This window comes from Chiloscyllium punctatum, chromosome 14 (genome assembly GCF_047496795.1).
Source record: "Chiloscyllium punctatum isolate Juve2018m chromosome 14, sChiPun1.3, whole genome shotgun sequence".
Taxonomy (NCBI): domain Eukaryota; kingdom Metazoa; phylum Chordata; class Chondrichthyes; order Orectolobiformes; family Hemiscylliidae; genus Chiloscyllium; species Chiloscyllium punctatum.
This window is the reverse complement of record NC_092752.1, coordinates 9,534,397-9,555,990: the sequence shown is the minus strand read 5'-3', so window position 1 is coordinate 9,555,990 and position 21,594 is coordinate 9,534,397. Positions and strand designations below refer to the sequence as shown.

Genomic DNA, 21,594 nt, shown 5'->3' with positions numbered 1-21,594 from the left:
CATGCTGATAAGCTAACAGAAACATGATAAAGAAAAGATCTAAAAATCCATGGACCCTGAGGTTCGGGGGCATTAGAGAATCTACTTTCTCAGTATCACAGTTTTTTGTTTGCAAATAAAAGACCTACTTCTTGAAGAACTCTCTGCGTCTCCTGGTGATTCTGCATATTTTCTCCACAACAAACCACACTGTGTGTGAAATGGCTACTTCATTTCCCTGCCATTACAGAAACAATCACTCTTCAAAGCCCATGAATTATTTTGCAATTTCTAAAAGACATAAACTTTACTCAATAAATGAAAGTTCTTTATCACCACAATATCTGATGTTAACGTTCTTAAATTTAAGGGAGATTGGGAGAAATCATGATCAGGAAGTGATGAGAAACCATTCTGAGACAAATCACTCATGTTTAAGTATACATATAGTCTACAGCTTTCCAGTAATTTTGAAGATAGTTAAAATTGACTCAGTTTTAATTTAGCATTAACAATCTCAAGTATCTTAATACAGTAGCCACTGCCAATGTCCATCCAGTATTGGAAGCTTTTTGTTGTAATGTAATGTTGAGTAAGGTTACTTAAATGAGTAACATAATTCTAGCACCATAAAGTTGTCACTGCACTTCTTAGCTTGACACTTCTTTTACTTAACATTATCCATAGGTGTATGTAATTTATTTGACCTGACAAATCTTGAAAACCTAGAAATAATCTTGCAGTATAATAAATTGCTGTAAGGATAAAAGATATGGTCCCTGAAATTGCACTGCAAGGTACAAGCTATGAAACTCTTCCTTATTTTTATCTAGACTTTCAAAATAGAAAGGAATTTCACAGAGATATATGGACATCATACAATTTCAGGACTGCAGATTTTGTTTGTGATCAGCAATTAATCTTTTCAATAAAAAGGCTGCTGAAAAGAATAGTAGGATTATGCAAATACTGTTAAAATTTGATAACTTGGCAGTCTTTTTGATTAAATAGGTCAGGATTGTCTGCTCTGATGAAAGGCTGAGTTGAGTAATGGTAAGCTCCTCCATCATTGTTTCCACATGAAACAACTTCACACAACTGAGGGAAGAGTGTAGGTATCACCCCAAACTGTACTGTCACTAACTTACAGGCAATCCATACAAATTTTACCTCAGGAAATCAACTTGAAATCACTATTTGGCCTCTAAATTCACAGAACTGTTCCAGCGCTGAAGGATTCCAATCAGTCCATGGTATCAGCACAAGCTTTCCAATGAACATGGTCATACCACTCCTGCCTTTTCCTCTGCACATTGTTTCAGTTCAATGAGTTATTGAATGCCTACAGCAGGTTATTTCTCAACTCCACGTTTGTGCAATGTTGACACCTATTTCCTCAGAATATATAATTTTATGAATCCCAAGATAGACTGGTTTGTCCCACTTACAGGACTTTCTCAGAGTCACGTGGACTGGAAACGTTAGCTTGCCGTCTGTGGATGTTACCTGATCCGCTGTGAACCCCAGTGTCTGTTGCTTTCAGTATAGATTCCAGCATCTGCAATAATTTGCTCCTGCCTTTCTCATGTGATTGAATCTGTGTAGTACCACTTCATTTTGAAGAAAGACAAAAAATGTCCTGATTCTTACGTCGTTTCTTCACTTCCCACTCCCCTTCCTTTTGTAAAAATCATATGCAGCCCTGGATTATTTTGAGACTTTATTACTGTCTTTTAGGGTGATAGAACTCTTGGTTGTAGTATTGCACTTTTTTTTAAAAAGCTGCCGAGCACAGTTCGATTAAGTGTAAACCAGTGACACCTTGTGTACACTTGTTCCAGTTTTTTGTCGGTAGAGAAACATTCCTATCTTATTCATTCTCACAGCGCCCGAGAAGAGATGGGTCTCTCAAACGTAAACAATTGTGCCCACAGAGAATTCACAAGAGTGAAAAAGATTGTCCCAGTTTAAGGTTTAAATCAGGTCAGTAAAATCACCTGCAACTTGTCCGGAACGGTCTCCAGTCTAAATCCGCTGCAACTCTGTAGAACTCCGGGGTGGGTTTCTCTCGGATCACTTCCAATATTAGACAGTACAGCGGGGTGTTAGAACTCAGGGTGCAGAAATTAGAATGAGGGGGGAATAGTTCATATTTTCACCAGCTATGTGTCAACTTCAAATGCGGCAATCCCTCTGATTTAACCAAAAATGGTTCATTTCAGCAGCAGTCTTGAAAGCTGGAAGATTAAGTTCCTTGAGATGTTGCTGGGGAACCCTTGTCTACAATTAATTGTGATTCGTCTTCAATAAAGAAAGTGACCCGGACAGTATTAGTAATCGGTGCACGGCAAGAGAGGTTTGATAGAGTCATGCTGCTTTATTATTAGTTTCAGGTGTTACCCTGTAAGGAGAACGATTGACCGCCCATAGCCCCATGTTTAACTGAGACATGATTCTGATTACCTTATAATGTGGAGCCCGAATTGAATAAAGATTTGTGCACATTGTGTCTGTCACTGTGTCTCACACCTGCACACACACACACACACACACACACAGAACATGGGTGCTGGGGAAAAATAAGCACGACCGCAGTTAGGCGGTAGTGTGGGGGTAAAAAGAAATTAAAAAAAATAAAGTGGAACCCTTGCAATTGCACACAGATTGGGGTGGTGGCCCGGAATTAGATTGAAATTCAGCTCCTTCCATGTTTAACGTGACTCAGTTCAGAACTAAACACGCCCACCCATTCTTGAGGCTTTTGCCACTGACCACCTTCTGTTAAATATGATATGGAGGAGCCGGTGTTGGACTGGGATGGACAAAGTTAAACATCACACATCACCAGGTTACAGCCGAACAGGTTTGTTTAGAAGCAATAGCTTTCGGAGCGCTGCTCCTTCATCAGGTGGTTGTGGAGAACAGGATCTGTTAAAATAGGTTGTCAATGGGCATAGAGGAGAAAGTAGACAATCAGTGGCTCACCAGGAAATAGATTGAAGTGCTCGAATTGTCTCACTTTACCTGACTTCCATCCCCCTTCAATAGGGAGCACTACCTTCTGGGATCATTGTTGGAGACATTTGAAGGCAGCTTGGGCTGGTACGGAATGACAAGTAATGTTAGCAGCAGACAAATGCCCAGTAGTGATCATCTCCAGCAACAGCGAATCCAACAAAAGCAGAGATTACTGGACAAACTCAGCAGGTCTGGCAGTGTCTGTGGAGAGAAATCAAAATTAACGTTTCGGGTTCTGAAGGAGGGTCACTGGACCTGAATTGCTAACGCTGATTTCTCTCTGCAAATGCTGCTGGAACTGCTGAGCTTTTCTAGCCTATTTTTATTTCCAGCATCCACAGTTCCTTTGCTGTTTTTAACGTCGAGAATCTAACCATTGCCTCCTTCCATTCAATGGGGTTAGTGGTTAGGTCAGTTGGCTGGTCTGATGCAGACGCATACCATCTGTGTATACTCAATTTCTGCACCAGCTGAGGTTACCATGAAGGGCTCTCCTTCTCAACCTCTCCCCAAGCCTGAAGTATGGTGACCCCAAGGTTAAACCACCCCATCTCTCTCGTGAATGGGAGAGCACTCTCTGATCTGGTAGAATTATGGTTACCCTCGCCGTTATCACTGAACTCCTCGCTGTCAATATCCTAGATGTTGCCGTTCCCAGAATGGGAACAAGCCACATATGCACGGATAGAGTGTGGCTAAAGGTAACTCAGGCCAGGAGTAACCACCTCACCATTATTATCCACCCAGTCACAAACCCCATACCATGACAAAGCCCCAAACACACTTGACCGACCCCATCCGCCACTTCTGAAGTTACTCCTTCCCAACAATGTCATGTGGCAGTATCTAACAAGATACACTGCACATACCAACTCCTTCACCCACTGTCACTAAAGTCCAGAGGACTGCTTTCTGGTAGAGCAGGGTGACAGGTGGGACTTTAACCGGAGGATCACCTCGTCTTCGGCGGGAACTTCATGCTGACCTCAGCCATTCGAGGGAAATTGATCCGACTGTTGGTGTCACTCTGCATCGAAATCTAGACGCCCAGCTAACAGGAGACAAGACCAGCAGGGACACAGAAACACCGCCATCTATAGTTTCGTCTCCAAGCCACTCACTATCCTGACTTGGAAATATTTAGTTAAAAATCACACAACACCAGGTTATAGTCCAACAGGTTTAATTGGAAGTACACTAGCTTTCGGAGCGCCGCTCCTTTAACTATCACCTGATGAAGGAGCGTCGCTCCGAAAGCTAGTGTGCTTCCAATTAAACCTGTTGGACTATAACCTGGTATTGTGTGATTTTTAACTTTGTCCACCCCAGTCCAACACCGGCACCTCCAAATCATGGAAATACATAGCCCGTCCTTCGCGGTGGTTGGGTCAAAATCCTGCAATTCCCTCCCTAAGGGCAAAAGGTGGGTCCCACACTACAGCACATAGTCTGCAGCGGCCCAGTGACACCTTAGGGACAACTGGGGATAAATGACCAGCGATGCCCACGTTCCCAATGAAGCAACACAAAAATTATTTAAATATAGTCAATGCATTCTATGTAAAGCGGGGACAATTCCAGATCTTCTGAATTCACAACTGCCAGCATTCATTATTTTAAAATGAACAAATAGCAGCGTCGATCTGTATGAATGAGAACTGAAGATCACTTGATCATGAGACAAAACGGCCTCCTAAATTTCACAACAGCGAAATACTGCGAATGAGGAAAGGCTTGAAATCAAAGCAGATTTGGCTGTGGAACACTCAGCATCAGTAGAGGGGCAGAGGTTAGCGTTTAAGGTCTGTGGCTTTTCATCAGTACAGGAAACATGAGAAAGATGGTTGCAATTTGAGAAAGTGAAGAGTTTGAAAAGAGGGATGAACAAGGTGTTTTGGGACAGAGAGTGTGCGGTTCAGTGGTAAAGTCCCTACCTCCGGGGTTAGAGGAACTGGAGTCAAGTCCCATTCTAGAATGTGACAGTTAACAAAGGCGTGTTATAACTAACACTTCCAATAAGTTTTTTTTTAAAATGAGTGCAAGACGGAAAAGTAATGCCTTTTGTTTAAATGAGGAGGGGTAATGTTAGGTCATGTCAGACTCAGTAAGAGATGAGATTATTGCAGTGCGTTCAGTCAGATTAGCCTGACAACATTCCTCGATTGCTTATACTTTGTAATCAACAGTCAAGTTAGATTTGGGGAGATATTGGTTTCTGGTACTTTCAATTGAAGCGATATGAACAGACTTTAAGGAACAAATGAGGACAGTACAAGGTTGACATCCCCCAACTGCGCCACATCTCACTGGAGATATTAAAATAATTAATTGCTGGCTCTTTCTGTCTTTCTCTCTCCAATACACGTGGAGAAGCTGCTGACATAAGCTAGCGTTATTCATACGCCGCTTTCTACTCCCGGCTGACATGATCGCGAATATGTGGGTTGCGTTGACCCGTTTAAAATTCTGTTATTAGCAAAAAAAAAGTGTCAGTTTTACCTTGTTAAGCAGGCTGAGGGATTGCCGAAAGATCCTTTATCAGGGACAAGCAACCTTCTAGAAAATGGTCTCGTTTCTGAGAATATTTTGTTCCCCCTCCCACTTACATACCAGCTCCCAAAGATACCCGGGTAAAAAAGGGTTACGTGGGTTAAAATCCCGTAATGTCGGTGATCCAGACAATTCCCCGAATTAAAGCAAAATACTGAGGATGCTGGAAATCTGAAAAACACAAACAGAAATTGCTGGAGAAACTCAGCAGGTCTGGCGGTATCTGTGGAGAGAGACAAACAGAATTAGCGTTTCGAGTCCAGTGACCCTTCTCCAGACCCTGAGAAAACGTGACCTGAGGAAGTCATATTAAATAAGTTCACTCTGTTTCTCTCAAGAGGACCTGCTAATTTCCTCCAGCATTTTCTGTGTTTGTGTCAATTAGCTGTCATGGAAAATCCACTGCCTGTCTTCAGTTGTACTGTAAGAAAAAAAAGGACATTCCTGCAAAACGGGGATGTGTTAGGGAGTGAGGGCTGTCTGTGGGAAATCTGAACTGGATCGATGTGGAACAATAACGCGGCAATTGAAGCATCTCTAAGATGTTAAAGCGCGGTCTCATTCCTCACCCGAAATACAAAGAGGAAACCCCGCCTTTTTCCGGGCAGCTGCAGAAAGTGCCCGGGTAGAGGGGCCAGTAGCCCTGAACTCAATGTCTTTACAATATTCCACCCTCAACACGCGGCCTGCTGGAGTGATTCTGTTCTGACTTTGGCGAAATGTAGCACCTTCCTGCAATTCCTTTCAATAGCCCCGCCAGAAGGCGCAGCGGGCGGAGGATGGGGTTGTTGGAGGACACAGAGGGAGAGAGGTCGGTACATACCCCCCACCCCCCCGCAGTCTGCGTCCTTTGCCTGGGGAGGAGACAGCAGAGTCTGACACACACACACACACACACACAGTGTGGGCGCCTTCAAATGGTTAAAAAGATGCTCAAAACTCCAACCTCTCTCCTGCCAGCCGCTGTGCCTGATGCCTATGTAGGACAAAGCTGATCCCTGGACCATTTCCAGCGTGGCTTCAGTTCTGGCAAGTCAATTACTCCCCCTCCTCTTCCTCCCCCTCCCCAGGGCAACGTTTCTGCTTCTCATTCTCGACCCGCTTTCTATTTGAATCCGGAGTACGGCAATAGGCTGATGCTTTTTGTCGCTGTCGGACTACTTCATCTGTCTCTCTGTTTTTTTTTTCTCTCTCCCTCTCTCTCTCTCTGTCTCCCCGCTGGGTGTTGTATTCCTAGACAACGTGCTCCTGCTGCCGAGCGCCCTCTCTAGCTCTGACACACAGTCAGGCTGCAGCTCGGCTAAGTACCATCTCGCTCTCGCTCTCTCTCTCTCCCATCCTCGCCCTCTGCAGAAAAAGAGAGAGCGAGAGAGGGGCAGACAGAAAAGTTTAGGCGCCTGTGTAGATATATATGTTTGAAAGCCGCCCCCGCCTTCGGGAGATCGGGGATCAACTGGATCAGTGGATCCAGCGAGATCTGTTGGGTTTGAACCTGCGCTTTTGGCTGCTTCCGTTGTACCTGGACACCCGAGACTTGTGCTGTTCTCCTTCTCTGGATTCTTCAGCCGGTTCCCTCCTCCTCAGCTGCAGAGGGTACCTACAGCCCCTCTCCATCCCTCCTCTACCGACAGTGAAGTTAGAGGGGTCTGCCTGCCCTCCGTATGATATACACTCCTGGATTGCGGGAGCGCTCGAGTCGTTTCAATATTTTTCTGTCGGATTACAAGTGGATTCGCTTTATTTCACACCGGCACCTCTAATCCTCTCAACGTTGCAACTGAGATTGTAGAGAGAGAGAGAAAAAAAGAGAAACGGGACGGGAATTTTTCCAGCCACAGGGGGACTGACAGAGGAGAAGGTGTTTTGGAATCAGTGCGGGGCAGTGAGTGTTATCACAGCACCGAGATACAGGACGCCCTATCTCTCTCCCTCCCTCTCTCTCTCTCTCTGTGTGAGTGTGTTGAGCTGCCAACTCTTGCCTGGCTCCCGGAATTAAAGGCAGTGCCCGCGGGTTGATAGGAGGAAATCACACCCCGGGGGAGGAAATGGAAGTTTTCCCGGCCGTCTTCCTCATGTGTGCCTTGTGCTGTTCCAGCAGGGACGGAGTGGCCGCCGATTCTATCATTCACATCGGTAAGGTGACACGCATTCTCTCCTCTCCAATCCCTCTCCCTGTCTCAATCCCCTCTCCCCCTCTCTCTGTCTGTGTGCTCGGTGCCGGGGGATTTCCGGGCAGCCGGCGATGCGTTTGATTTATTGTCCCCTGTTTTACCGAGAAGCCGATTTGAAAGTTGTACACTCCCCTGCCCACATCCATACACACAAAAAATAAATCGCTCATTGGAGTGTTGTTGGGAGTTCAGTCTCGAATGTAACCCGTTAGATATGCGGTGGACGGGCAAACGCGTAGAAGCAGACACTAACACACACACATTCACACACACTGTTACAAAGTAACACGCCTATGAGACACAAAGTGACACATACAGAGACAGTGACTCACAGATACAAACAGACAGATGTACACGAGAGACACAGATCACAAACAGACAAGCTCATACAGACATGCACTCTCTCTCTCTCTGACACACACAAAATCTCTCGTTACCAAACCTTGTCTGCTTTGACAACGCGTGTTTCACATTGGAATGCGAGGAACAAACTCAAATAAACCTTGTGATGCCACAAGCGAGGCTCATTAGCAGTGATCCAATCCACTGATATACTCCAGAACTTGCAATTTCCTTCTGCTTGTGAAATAAAAATCTTAGAGCCGGGAAAGTGGGAAGGGATCGTTGAAGTGTCTTTAAAACAGCAAGCGTCGGTGTCCGAGTAGATTAAATGGCAACAAAAAGAAAGTGAATCATGCACCCGGATTTTCAATAGACAATCTCTCTGCTTTTGCACTGTCTGAGTACGGGAATCATTTAAACAGGCAGTGTTTCTATGAGGGTGAGTTTATACTCGCTTTGCGTGCTCTCTCTCTCTCTCTGTGTCTGTGTGTGTGTAAGTTTATGGCTGTGTATGTGTGTTTGTCTGTACATGAGCGTGTACGTGTTTGTATGTCAGTTTGTTTGTGGCTGTGTTTGGCTGTCTGAATGTTTGTGTGTGGGTGGATCTGTTTATGTGCTTGTAGCAGTTTTGTGTCTGAGTGTCTGTATGTACGTCTGTATATGTGTGCGTGTTTGTATTTTTGTCTGGCTGTGTGTATCTGTATGTGCGTGTGCATTTGTGTTTGTATTTCTGTATGTCAATGTGTGTGTGTGTTTGTTTGTGTGGCTGTATGTGAATATCTGTGTCTGTTTGGTGTGTTTGTAATGGGATTGATGAGTGATCTGATCACAATCAGATTCCCAGGTTATTTTAATCACGCTCGGTAACAGAACAAGTGTGAACACACACGTACACACACGCACACAAATAAAACCAGCTTTCCACTCCCTTTCATTTCTTTTCCATTGTTCAGGGGCTTTACTCACAATTTGGTCATTTACTTACAACCCCAATCTTCCCTTTCAGCTCATCTCTTGCAGCTAAGAAACCTGACCAATTTCAGTGCACTACTGCAGAGAGGTGTTTGGAAGTATTGAGGTAGTGAACATTCAATGTAAAGATTAGGGAATATATTTAGGACCAGGAGTAAGTCACCTCAGTCTCTGTTTGACCATTCAATAAGATCACGACTGATCTCTGATCTGATAACTTCAGATTCCTCTCAGCAATCCCCCATAACCTTTCACCCATTTGTTCATCAAGGGTCTATTTCTGCCTTTCAAATATGAAAAGACTCTGCTTCCAATACCCTTTGATGAAGTTTCAAAGATTCAGTGAGGAAAAAAGTTTCACATCTGTCTTCACTGGATGATTCTTTATTTTGAACCATTGATTCCTAGTTTTGGATTTTGCCATCAGCTGAAACATTTCCACATGCACCTGTTAAGATCCTTCAGGATCTTTTATGTTTCAAACAAGTCACCTCTTTATCTCCCAACTCCAGGCAGTTCAAATCTATCCGTTCAACCTTTTCTCATTAGATAACCTGTCCATTCCAAATTTAGAAGTCACATCACACCATGTTATAGTCCAAAAACACTCCAAATGCTTGTGTTTTCAAATAAACCTGTTGGACTGTAATCTGGTGTCGTGTGACTTCTGACTTAATCCTCCCCAATCGAACATCGGCACCCTCACATGCTGTCAATTCTAGGTATTCGCATGTTGAACTGTCTCTGAATTGCCACCAGCACAATTACACCCCTCCTCAAATACAGAGACCAATACCACGCACAGCCCTTCAGACCTGGTCTCACCAGTGCCCTATATAACGGAAGGTTGCATGGACTGTCCTAATGTTATCTCTCCTTATCCACACCTAGTTTCAATCTGCTGCTGTATAGCAGTTTACATCCAATGAAAACATACTGCCAAGGATTCAAGTATTTTGTTGCTCTGTGATTACTGTTTGTTTTTAAAAATCAAGCCTATAGACTTGTAAAAGCAGTTTTTTTTAAATTTCTGGATCTTCTTTGTTGTATACAACATCAAGAGTCCTTAACACTCCTATCTTATTGAAAAAAAGCTGAAAGCATAGCCATTGATATGAGAGAAAATGTATGATTAACTGTTGTTGCCACAAGATGTAGCTTTTCTATTATTCTAGAGAAGGACAAAGATATGAACTTAGCAAGTATTAAACTGGACTAAGGCAATTTATTCATTCACTAGATTTGTCAGATCTCTGAACATTTTATGTCTGAATGGTTTTACTGAGAAATCTTTGCTAGATATTTTCCAATCAAACGGTTCAAGAGATGTTATTCCACATCTCTAGAGCAGGCGGGATTTGAACCCAGACCCCTGACTCAGAAATAAGGAGAAAGTTCCACTCCAAGCCATCACCTGACTTGTAAATATATTGTCGTTCCTTCACTGTCGTTGGGTCAAATCCTAGAATTCCCTTGTTTAGAAGATTGTGGGTCAACCTACAGCAGGTGGACCACAACGTTTCAAGAAGGTAGTTCATCACCTTCTAAAGGCAACCAGGGTGGGCAGTAAATGCTGGCCCAGCCAGCAACGTCCATATCCCTTGACTAAATTTTAAATATGTGCTAACTCCTATACATAAACTGAATGCCCATGCTTTTGATCATAGTTAATTCAGTCCTCTTTTTTAAAAAAATATCTAATTCTATTCCTTTTAAAAATTCTAATCAACCTGTTCAGACTTGCTATCACACACCTCTGAAGCAGATAGAACTTGAACATGGGCATCTAGGTTCAGAGGTCAGGACATTACCGCTGCATTACAAGGACCAGGCCAATTTAGTGTTTACTTGCTTTGCTTAATTGCTAATGAGGCCATATTGGAATAGTTCCAAAATTAAGCCTCGAGTTTGAAATTGCAGGGATTCTGTTCCTAAATGATCCACAACAATTTGTTGTTGAACTTCCGAAGTGATTGTCTTGTTTTATTCATGATACATAAAGCTCTGCTTCAGCCACCTGCCTGTTTTCACAAGCAAACCCCACTGTGTTTTAAGCAGTGACAAGTCTGCTTGGTGAAAATGGTAAGCACGGTGCAGAATGTTAACTGTGTCTAATTAAAGAAACGGGTTAATCAATGCAGTGTGTAAATCACTCGGATCCAGCGTCAATGAGAGTGAGCACCTCATTTTGTCTCAGTGCTGTAAAACCTGGAATTGTGTTCATCTGGATTCACCTGCTTCTGCTTGTGGATAGTATCCATGCATCTCTCCACCCCCCACTACCTTCCCACCACACACTTTCAATAGGGTATGAATTAGCATGTGGGCACTGAACCCCTAAATAACAGTCACATTGCTTTCAGGAATTGAAGATGGTGGGGTGGAAGGATAAATATAAAATTACCACTTCTAAACTTAACATTTAAGAGAATTGTCTTTAACCAGTGAGAATTTAGAATCCACTGCTCCAAGGTGTAGTTTAGATGATTAGCTGGGGTGCATTGACGCAGAAGGTAGACAAGTGAGATAGGGTCAGAAGGATACACAAATAAGGTGAGAGGAAATAGAGTTGGCAGAGGCTTTTATGGATCACAAGCACTGGTAGGCTGAATGGCCTGCTTCTGTGTTGTAAGTGCCTTGTAATACCTATCTGCATCCTGTTTATCAATCTCAACTCTCTGCCTGTAATTTATCCATCTCTGTAAATCTCAATCTGGCTGTATTTGTAAGCCATGTTGACCATGAACTATCATAGACCACTATACTCATCAGTTTCACCAACATCCTTTCGGGGACAACATCTGAACTGTGTAATTTATAGGGCTTTCAGCCATGTAATTAACACCAACTTTAAAATTTGATTCATTTGTCTTCTTCAACATTCCTCATTGAAATACACCTGGTTTGCATGTGCTAGTCACCTTGATATCAGGATAGATAAATCAGCATAACCAGTAGAATTGATAATCAGAGAAGGCACTTGATTTATAATGAGTTGTATTGTTGACAATTTAGCATCCGTAGAATGTGAACCTCAGAAACTCTTCCAAACTCATTTTCTCACAATTATGCCATTGGCACTTGGTGTATCAATCAAAATTGATTCAGAAACAAGTTGTTGAAGTTAATTAAATCCTTTTCAATTATTGGATTTTCAATGGGCTGGTGAAATTTGTTTTTTGAGCAGTTACTTTTGACAAATAAATCACTTTAAACTTTGGATTAGCAGTTGGAGATTCACTACTCAATAATCTGACAGCTAAGAAATGATGAATTGACCCATTGTTCCTCGAATGATGTGGATGGATGACTGGGATGTAAACAAAATTTTAAAGTCCACTGATTTAATCTTAGTACGCAATCCAAGGTTTGCAAGAACATTTTTTTTAATGTAATTCTTTTGAAAAGTTTTTTTAAGTGCAGTTCCGATTGCTAGGCAAGACGTTCACCAAGTAATTTTTTGGCTTACTTTTATCTTACATTGCACAGTGATGTGGACATCATCATATCATTAGATATTGGAACACTTCAAAGGTTTTTGTAAGTGGTTACATCAGACATAGTCAAGAAAGGATAACTATAAATTAAAGAAAAAAGTCACCAGCCACAATTTATTTGAAGGTGCAAAAGAGTTATTGATAGCTTGCAATGGACTTTGGTCAGAACTATAAGAAGTACCTTCTTTCACATAAGACCTTGAACTGAGGTTTTGTCAGGTGGACATAATCTATCCAATTGAACCATTTTGAAGAAGTTCAGGGTCATGTTCCCAATATTGCAAGGATACCTCATCTGGTCATTATTAACTTTCTGTTAGTAGGACCTTGCTACGCACAGTTTGACTATGCATTTCCTTCTTCAGAACATGGGCTACTTTTCAAATGAACATCATTGGATGTGAAACAGTTTTGAGACACCCAGAGTTTATCAAACTCACAACTAAAACTGAATATTTCCTCTCAGTTCAAAACAGCAATTTTAAATGTGGAGTTTAGATTACAGTCAAACAAATTGCTACTTGTCTCAGAGTAACTCAGCCATGTCAATGGTTTCTAGAGTGTTCTAACTGACTGCAATTAAGATAAATTCATTTATTTTTCTGCTGAATGAGATAGCATTGTATTTGATATTTCAATTTCTAACAGTAATTGTTCCTGTTTAATAATTCCTGTGCAAAACTAAGAGGAATCTTTAATAAACTGAGTTCTTTAAATGACACTAGTGTGCAGTTATCCTGAAATACATGCTTTTCTTGATCTGAAACATTTGAGAACAAAATCTGAATTTTTATTGCTGATTGTTTATATCCTGTTTCCCCTGATACATAAGACCATAATGAGCATTTCTACAATGTGTTGTTTTTGCATGGCTATATAATCTGCTACAATTGGATTGTTGTATATTGAGCAAGACCATCAATTTGCCCAAATTTTGGGATGACAATTTGGATCAGAATAAAAGAAAGCCATTCTTGGGCACAGGCTTGATGTTTATTCAAAGGGACATTATCATTTATATAGATCTGCAGTGAGTTACCTGTCAATACTCTCATGTTAAATTTAAAGAGACAATAAAATTATCAAACTCTATCTGGACATGGAAAGGTAGAACTGAAATAACTCCACAGAAACCGGTATCCTGTCACCAAGTCACTCTTTATTTGCACATGTCAAGTCCCTGACACAGATCCAGCTTTCTCAGAGCCAGCTCTCAAGAGTGAACAAAACCTCTACACTCCTGTTTATTTTTTTCTTCCTGGATGCATATGCTATTGGGTGTTCTTCTCCACTGGGCCATCTATGAGCTAATATTGCCCCAGTGCTGTATACGGAAGTATCGCATGTCAATACCAAATCTTGGGATCATAGCGTGCCAACACCTTAGAGGTTGATAACTGGTTCTTCACTTCCCTGAAAGCTATGGTTGGACAATATGACCATTTGCAATGCTGACCCTTTTTAAAGAGGAGTTGCAAAAGTGCCAGGAAGGAGGCCAGGGTTATGTATGGTCTTTCAATAATAATTCACCAGCCCAAGACCAAAGCTCAGTACTGGTATGGGAGCTGGGGCACCTTCGATTGCCTTTACTTTCTCTTCCAATGAGTGTTACCCAGTGTGGTTGACTGTCACCCGAGTAGATCACTTGGGGTGCCTGGAATACCCATTTGTCCCTTCTAAGGTGTATGCCTGTTTTGGAGAAACATTTGAGGACTATGTCCAAGTTTTCTAAGTGCTCCTGATTGGTCTTCCCTGTTATTAGCATGTTATCTAGATTAAATGGTGACCTGGACGAACCAAACTGTCAGGTTTCACAATGGGTACGACCGATGCTGCCCATTCCGCATAGTGAACTGGTTTGATGATTCCTTCACTTTTCAGCACTCTGATTTCTGCTTCTACTTTTGCCCATAAGGCAATGGCCCTGGGCAGGCCTTGCAGCATCATGGAATTATTTCCTGGTCAACATGCAAGATGCCCTTGACTCCTTTGATATCCCTATACCTTCCTGAAAATCTTCAGGAATTAGGACTTTGTTTAGACAGGACTTTGTTAAATCAGAAATGTGAGCCAATTTGGTGAGTCTTTCTCAACCAATTTCACCCCATCCATCTTGGGCCTGAGTCTTTTACTACAATTAGCCGGAACTGAACTAGCTGCTTCTCATAAGAGACCGGAACCGAAGTTGTACCCTTGATCTGTAAAGGTTCCCTGTATAGGTTCTCATCTCGCTGAGGTCTTGCACAAATTTAAGGGTCGGAGTCCAGAGTGAAATTTGTTAATGGCTAGTTCTGCGATCACTAAAATGGCTACACCAGTGTAGACATCGTTAGAACCAGATGACCATTTAACCAGATGTTTATTTTGATTGGTTCCGATTTGCATGTTGCTAAGCAATTTAACTGTTCCAAATCAGATGTAGGTGGATTTTCCAGGGATACTACCATATGAGTTCTCTTACTCAATTTAGGTCAAGTGGGAATCCTTTGCTGCCTCAAGTCCACATACTAGCAGCAACTACAGTGGCTTACCGGCCAGGTTGTGAAGAAACTTTTAACCGTTTGGCCAAGGCTTGGCTTTGTTTTGTGATTTTGCGGAGGGCTGACCCACAATCCCTCTGTTTAGGATATGTCCTGAGTGAGGCTACAATTGCCTTCATTCAAGTGGTGTAACCCAAGCTCAGTTGGACTGGTGAGGGTGCCCACTTCTGTCAGAATACCCTGCAACACATATACTCCACTTGCTGCATTTTCCAATGATAAAGCTATTTGCAGTGTCTGTTTGAAGTCCAGTTATGTTTCAGCTCGTACAATAGATGCTTTTGCACGATTACATCATTAATTCCACACATCAAACAGTCTCTCGGCACCTCATTAAGAGTTAAACCAAAATCACATGTTTCTGCCATTCGTCTTAAACTGGTCAAAAATCCTGATACAGATTTCCCTGGTTCTCAAGTTGCTGAGTAAAACCAAGTAAAACTTAGAAAAGGCTTAGGGTCATAATATTCCTTAACTAAATCTGTCAACTCTTGAAAGGTTTTAGTATCTGACGCCTCGGAGAAAGTTAGACTCCTAATAACCGAAAAATTTGCAGGTCCACAAGCTGTCAGGAGAATTACTTGTTTTTCATCTGCCCTAATGTCATTTGCCCAGAAAAAAAATCCCTTTTTTTTCCATATACTGGGCCTAGTTTTTTAGGGCAGGATTGAATCACTGAAGCTTCCTAAATTAATAGCATGATGTAAGCAATACTCTGAGATGACTGTTTCGAGCGAATTTCTTTAAGAGCATGCTTTTTCTCATTGCCACTGAAATATCTCCACAGTATCCCATCATCAACTCACCCTTGATTTACACATGGATAGTGCTTGACACTGACCACCTCCCTTAGGGTGATTAGGATGTCTGACACTCCTGTTCTTTATTTCTGATATTTCTTTTTTTAATTACCCCCACACTAGTCTAACTGTGGTAGTGCTTATTCTTTCCCCAGCCCCCATGTTGTGTGTGTGCAGGTGTGGGACACAGTGAAAGACACAAGGTGCACGAATCTTTATTCGGTTTCCACTGCCAAGACGAAAGGAAACAGCCGAGTGGCCAGTGACAAGCAGTGCCCTTCACATCAAAGGGCAATGCTGTGTGATCAAACTGTGACGGGGAGGGCAGGCATTAAATCAAAATTGAGTTGGAGGGGGAAATAATGCACTCCACTCCCTGCGGCGCCCACCTCTCCCTGAACAACTCCAGGGTGTTGGTGGACACCGCTTGCTCCTTCTCCAAGGACACCTGGGCTCTAACGTAACCCCGGAAGAGGGGCAGGCAGTCGGCCCTAATGACCCCCTCCACGGCCCGCTGCCTGGACCTGTTGATGGCCAGTTTGGCCAGACCCAGGAGCAGACCCTCGAGGAGGTCTTCGGACCTGCCCTCCCTCCTCCGTACCGGGTGCCTGAAGATCAGGAGCGTGGGACTGAAGTGCAACCAAAAGCAGAGGAGGAGGTTTCTGAGAAAATCAAAAAGGGAGTGCAAACGCCCACACCCAATATATACATGGTCCACGGACTCCACAGCACCACAGAACAAGCAGTTGGGCTGGGAGTCCGTGAACCACCACAATCTGCGGTTGCAGGGGACTGCCGCGTGCAGCACCCTCCACCCCAGATCCCCGAGAGAAAGGGGGAGGACTCCCACGTAGAGGACTCTCCACTGGGGATCCCCACCGCCCGGTGGCAACTCCTGTTCTTTTTTTAATTTTTCTCTTTTTTTTCTTCTACACTACCGCCTAACTGCAGTAGTGCTTATATTTATCCCAGCACCCATGGTGTGTGTGTGTAGGTGTGAGACACAAAGTGCATGAATCTTTATTCAATTTCCACCACCAGGAAGATAGAAAAACACCCGAGTGGCCAGTGACAAGCACTGCCCTTCGCATCAAAGGGCAATGCTGTGTGATCAAAATAGTGAAGGGGAGGGTAGGGACTAAATCAAAATAGAGTTGGAGGGGTAAATAATGCACTCCACTCCCTGCGGCACCCACCTCTCCCTGAACAACTCCCTCGACTCCAGGGGTACGGCGAAGGATATTGCCAGGGGGCTATAACACTCGCCACACGGAGCGGCGAGCCACCTTCCAAAGCAACTCCTGTTCTTATCTGTCAGCCAGGGATCCCTGATTGGGGCTATTAATTTGGTCCAATCAGGGGACTCAGTCTATTAGATCCACTTGGCTGACCTTGTTACAATCACTACAAGAATGATCAGTGTTTTTAAAGTTGTGGGAGTGGAGATAGAAATGTTGGTTCATATACTAATGAGACCATCTATCTCTCACAAACCAGTTAGGTCAACGCCATAAGATCATTTTGACCAGTTTAACTTCCCTCCTTAAACAATAGCCAGCTATTCCTGGATCATTCCCTTTTAGTTTAACTCCATCATATTCACTGTTGGGAGCGGGAACCAATTTGATATTATTGTCATATTTGAGTAATTGTGAAACTATTTCTGCAAAAATAAGAGTATCACTCAAGTCGGATCCTGATTTTGATCTTTAAGATGACAACACAAAACAAACATTGGGCTGCTTTGTAACATTGGGATGCCACTCTGAAGTTGGCAGAGTCTGGGTCAAAAATTCCAGTGGCCAAGACCTAATCATTGTGAATCTAGCAGTAGCAAGCTAAGACATTTCATCTTCTCCTCACAGAGTGAGGATCATGGGAAGAGAAGAGTCAGATGGGTTGGAAGCAGGACCAGGGGATGAGTTTCAAATGCCTACCATTGCCAAATCCTGCTTCTGATTATCTCCACGATTGGACAATTGGAGCCCATTCTTCCCTCAACTTTGGAGGCAGTTTGCCCTAGTTTCCCAGTCAGCAAACTAACCAAAGTTCTCATCCATCAGGAGGGCTGATAGTCAGGAAAGTGACAAGTGAAAGCTCTTAAATAGCCATTAATTTGTCACTTAAGGCCTTAATTGCTATTGAGCCAAGGTTGCCAAGTAGGAGCTCTTGTGGCATTGTGGTAGTGTCTCTACCTCTGGTTCAAGTCCCACTTGCTCCAGAGGTGTGTTAATACACTTTAAACAGCTTGATTAGAAAATATCTAAGGTAGCCCATGGACCTTCTCACTCAGTATCTAGTTGCTGAATTGATGAGATGGGAGTGAAATTTTCTCCAGGGCCAAGTTTTCCCCATTATATCACAGTCTCCCAAACCCTCTTGCCAATACCAAAGAGGAAAAAAAATGCACTCTTCGTGTCGAAGTCTGCCATTGTACAGAAATGAGATGTCACAGAAGAGCCTGGAGTTCTGAGGAAGGTGGTCCCCTTCCCAGAAGGTAACAGGAGGAGGACACTTCGCAGGGACACCCTCTTTATTTGGTATCTTCTCACTCTGCCTCCCTCCTCCCTCTTCTGCCGATTATGAAGGCTTTGTTGTCCTCAGGACCCACACTTCTCTGCAGGACTATATCATGGAGAGTGCATCAGACCACCACAATGTCTGAGTCCCCTGCAGGGGGGCATTGGAAGGCATCAGCTGGGCAATGAAGGCACTGGACATTGTGCCCTCTGAACCTGCAAAGCCCCATCAGTTGTGGCTCTGACATGATGTCCAATCTCAGTACATAGGACATCTTTCATGTGTTAATACATTGATGTACAACTTCCAATGAGAGGCTGCAGGGAACCGCAGTGCGAAGTGTACAAACAACTGCGGCCACCGACCTGGACAATCACCGTCTCCTTCTCCATCATATCCAGATGGCTTCCCTGCTACCTGAAGATCCGACAGTCAGGGTAGGAAATCCTTCTCTTTCAGTGCCCCTTGTCTCTCTCCACAGCTCTGCTGATGCCCAGCACTCTGTAATTGTTAGGCAGTTGGCTGGTGCTCCTGATTTCCAGTTGCCTCGAGTTCTCAGGGGACTGCTACCCATTTTCTGGCTTTTCCTCTGATTGACTGCTCCAGTTTAACTATAAAATGCCTAAATCCTTTAACCTCTAAAATATTGAAACTTCACTCATTAAATGCTTCTGGCATCTGTGATTTACTGCACCAACACTGTCCTCACTTATCTTGAGTTTCTCTGATACAAACAGTTGCAGAATGCAGGCTACCCTGGGAAAACATCAAAAGGTTGCAGGGTCAGTCATTAAAAAAGAAACTCTTAGTTTTAAATGATCTGTTTAGGAGATTGACTGAGTTCAGAGGCTTACACACCTTCCCTCATCATTGAGAAAATGGGGAACGCTAATGTGTTGTGAAAATTTAGGCTGTATGATATCACTGCTGTTTATCAGACCAATCACTTGTTTTCTGACACGGAAGCACCAGAACAGCATGTTGTGTCTTATTGGCATGATTTCTAGGGGCTACACTCCAAAAGCTCATCATTTCAAATAAACTTGGTGGACTATAACCTGATGTGATGTGATTTCTGACCTTGTCCACCCCAGACCAACATTGGCACCTCCACATCATACTCGTAACATAGCAGGGGCTCAGTTAACTCATTTGGCTGGATTGCAGTTTGTCATCAGAGTAATAAACCCAACAATACTTGTTCACAATGGCGATAGTTGCCATGAAAGACTCGCCTTTGCAACATCTCCCTTTGCCTGAGATATGGTGACCTTCAGGTTAAAACTGATACCAGTCTTCTCTCCTTAATAACAGAGGATATGTTGATTTGAAACATTCTAATGTGTTGTAAAATCATCAAAATAATCTTTTTACACAGCAACTTATGCTTTGCTTACATCCATATTAATCAAACAAAATCACAAGTGACAGAAATCTGACATATAACACTGCATTGGTTTTGCTTGTGTTTATGCCAATTAATGCTATGCAGCGGGGAACCAGTCTAGTTGTGTAATCTTCACGAGTAGTGAGCTTGAGGATTCCTGATGAAGGGCTTTTGCCCGAAACGTCGATTTCGAAGCTACTTGGATGCTGCCTGAACTGCTGTGCTCTTCCAGCACCACTAATCCAGAGCTTGAGGATTCTAGCCTATTCCTCTGTATGCTCAAGACGATGAAGTTGTGCCTCAGTGTCTTGCCACCGACCAGCCACGTGGAGGACCACTAATGACCATGAAACACAATTCAACAACCAATGTCCTAAAGGAAAGAGTACAGCTATTGAAGGAGCTCCAAGGACAGGTACCCGAGAGGCAGGTTTGAAGGAACGCTTTAAAGGAGCCAAGATCGACAGAGAAACTTTGGAAAGGAATTCCGAGGCTTGGAACTGGGGCAGCTCAAGGCACAGTTGTAAATATGACAAAATGAGCAAAGAAAGCACAAAACAGTAGAGTTAGAGGAACATTGATTTCTTGGAAGGCTGTGGGGGTGAAAGATGTTACAGAGATGAGGAGAAGCAAGGGCAGGGATGAGTTGGGGCAAAAAGATAAGACTTCTTCTACCATCAAGCCTTCAACATCTGAGAAAAGTAAGCTTGCATGATTTATCTGGGTGAGAGTCAGTGACATGACAAAAGTATAGTTTTAGTTTGGTCCTTTTGCCTCATCTGAAAGATGTTGCCACTTATTGAGGTGAGAGGATGGTGTTCAAAAATGTTGGCAATATATTCCACAATTAAGCTCAAAAGAAAATACTGTAATATTATTCAGGGTCTTGCTTATGCGGCTTGAAGGATAATTTCACAGTTGTTGATTGTGGTTGATGTGCACTATCAGGTGTTGTTGCTAAAAGCAGATTAGACACTGAGAGGAACATTTTCCACTTGATGCAGCACCACAAATGATGTTTGTATCAGAGTTAATGCATCATAAAATATTCCAACGGTTAATGCATATGCTTTTACAATGACGAGTGCTGAAATAACATAATATCACACTCACCCCATACAACCGAAAGCATAGTGCATGTGACGGCTGTGCAGATAATTATCCCTCTTTTCCCTCCTTCAAAAGATGTTGACAATTGTGAAGATGCAGATCAACAGGCAATCAGCAGCTCTGAAGTACTTTAGCCAGGGAGCTGTCCTCAAATTGTGAGCAAGAATGCAAGTATTAGCAATACATCTGAGACGATTGGCATTATACTGGCATCTCGAGTTTAATCAAAAGATACCCTCACTCATGCACTTTACATTTAGACTCTGGTCAGGAGGAGGCATTTGAGGGTGATTTGTATGTTCCTCTAGCTTTGAGAACACAAGAGGAATTTGGAATGTTTTAAGCCCCTACATGCGAGCTGTTGTGGTCCAGTGCATAGAGCCCTATCTCTGAGCTAGAACGTCTGGGTTTGAATTGCACCTCAGAACTCAAAAGTTAAGGAAGTGGACATAGTCAAACAGGTTGAGTATCAAATAGCAAATTCTTTCAGCAAATGGCAAGCGGTAAGACTAAGAGAGATTCCTACTCAACCATGTGATGGAAAGAACTTGTATCCTCGAAAATCACGATCCATAATCTCCAGATTACAACATTTATATGTGTAAATGTGCATGAAGCTATGGAAACTCAGATTCCCTGAGTGAAATTTAACACACCACTAACCTCTTTAATGGGATCAGAAAACTCCTCTACTTCTGTCTTATGGTC

General features: G+C 43.0%; 1 protein-coding gene and 1 long non-coding RNA gene across 3 annotated transcripts in view; one reads left to right on the top strand and one right to left on the bottom strand.

Moving 5' to 3' along the window:
* The window catches only part of LOC140485589 (uncharacterized), a 91,243-nt gene extending 85,668 nt beyond the window's left edge, over positions 1 to 5,575 (bottom strand). Inside the window, exon 1 of the long non-coding RNA XR_011962391.1 lies at positions 5,497 to 5,575. This is a non-coding gene — a long non-coding RNA (uncharacterized lncRNA). The remainder of the gene's footprint in view (positions 1 to 5,496) is intronic.
* A 564-nt stretch (positions 5,576 to 6,139) lies between these two features.
* The window catches only part of grid2 (glutamate receptor, ionotropic, delta 2), a 978,162-nt gene continuing 962,707 nt past the window's right edge, over positions 6,140 to 21,594 (top strand). For both annotated transcript variants that reach the window (XM_072583858.1, XM_072583857.1), the window contains exon 1: positions 6,140 to 7,680. In XM_072583858.1, coding sequence (XP_072439959.1) covers positions 7,593 to 7,680 — 88 coding nt within the window. In that variant the 5' untranslated portion in view covers positions 6,140 to 7,592. The remainder of the gene's footprint in view (positions 7,681 to 21,594) is intronic.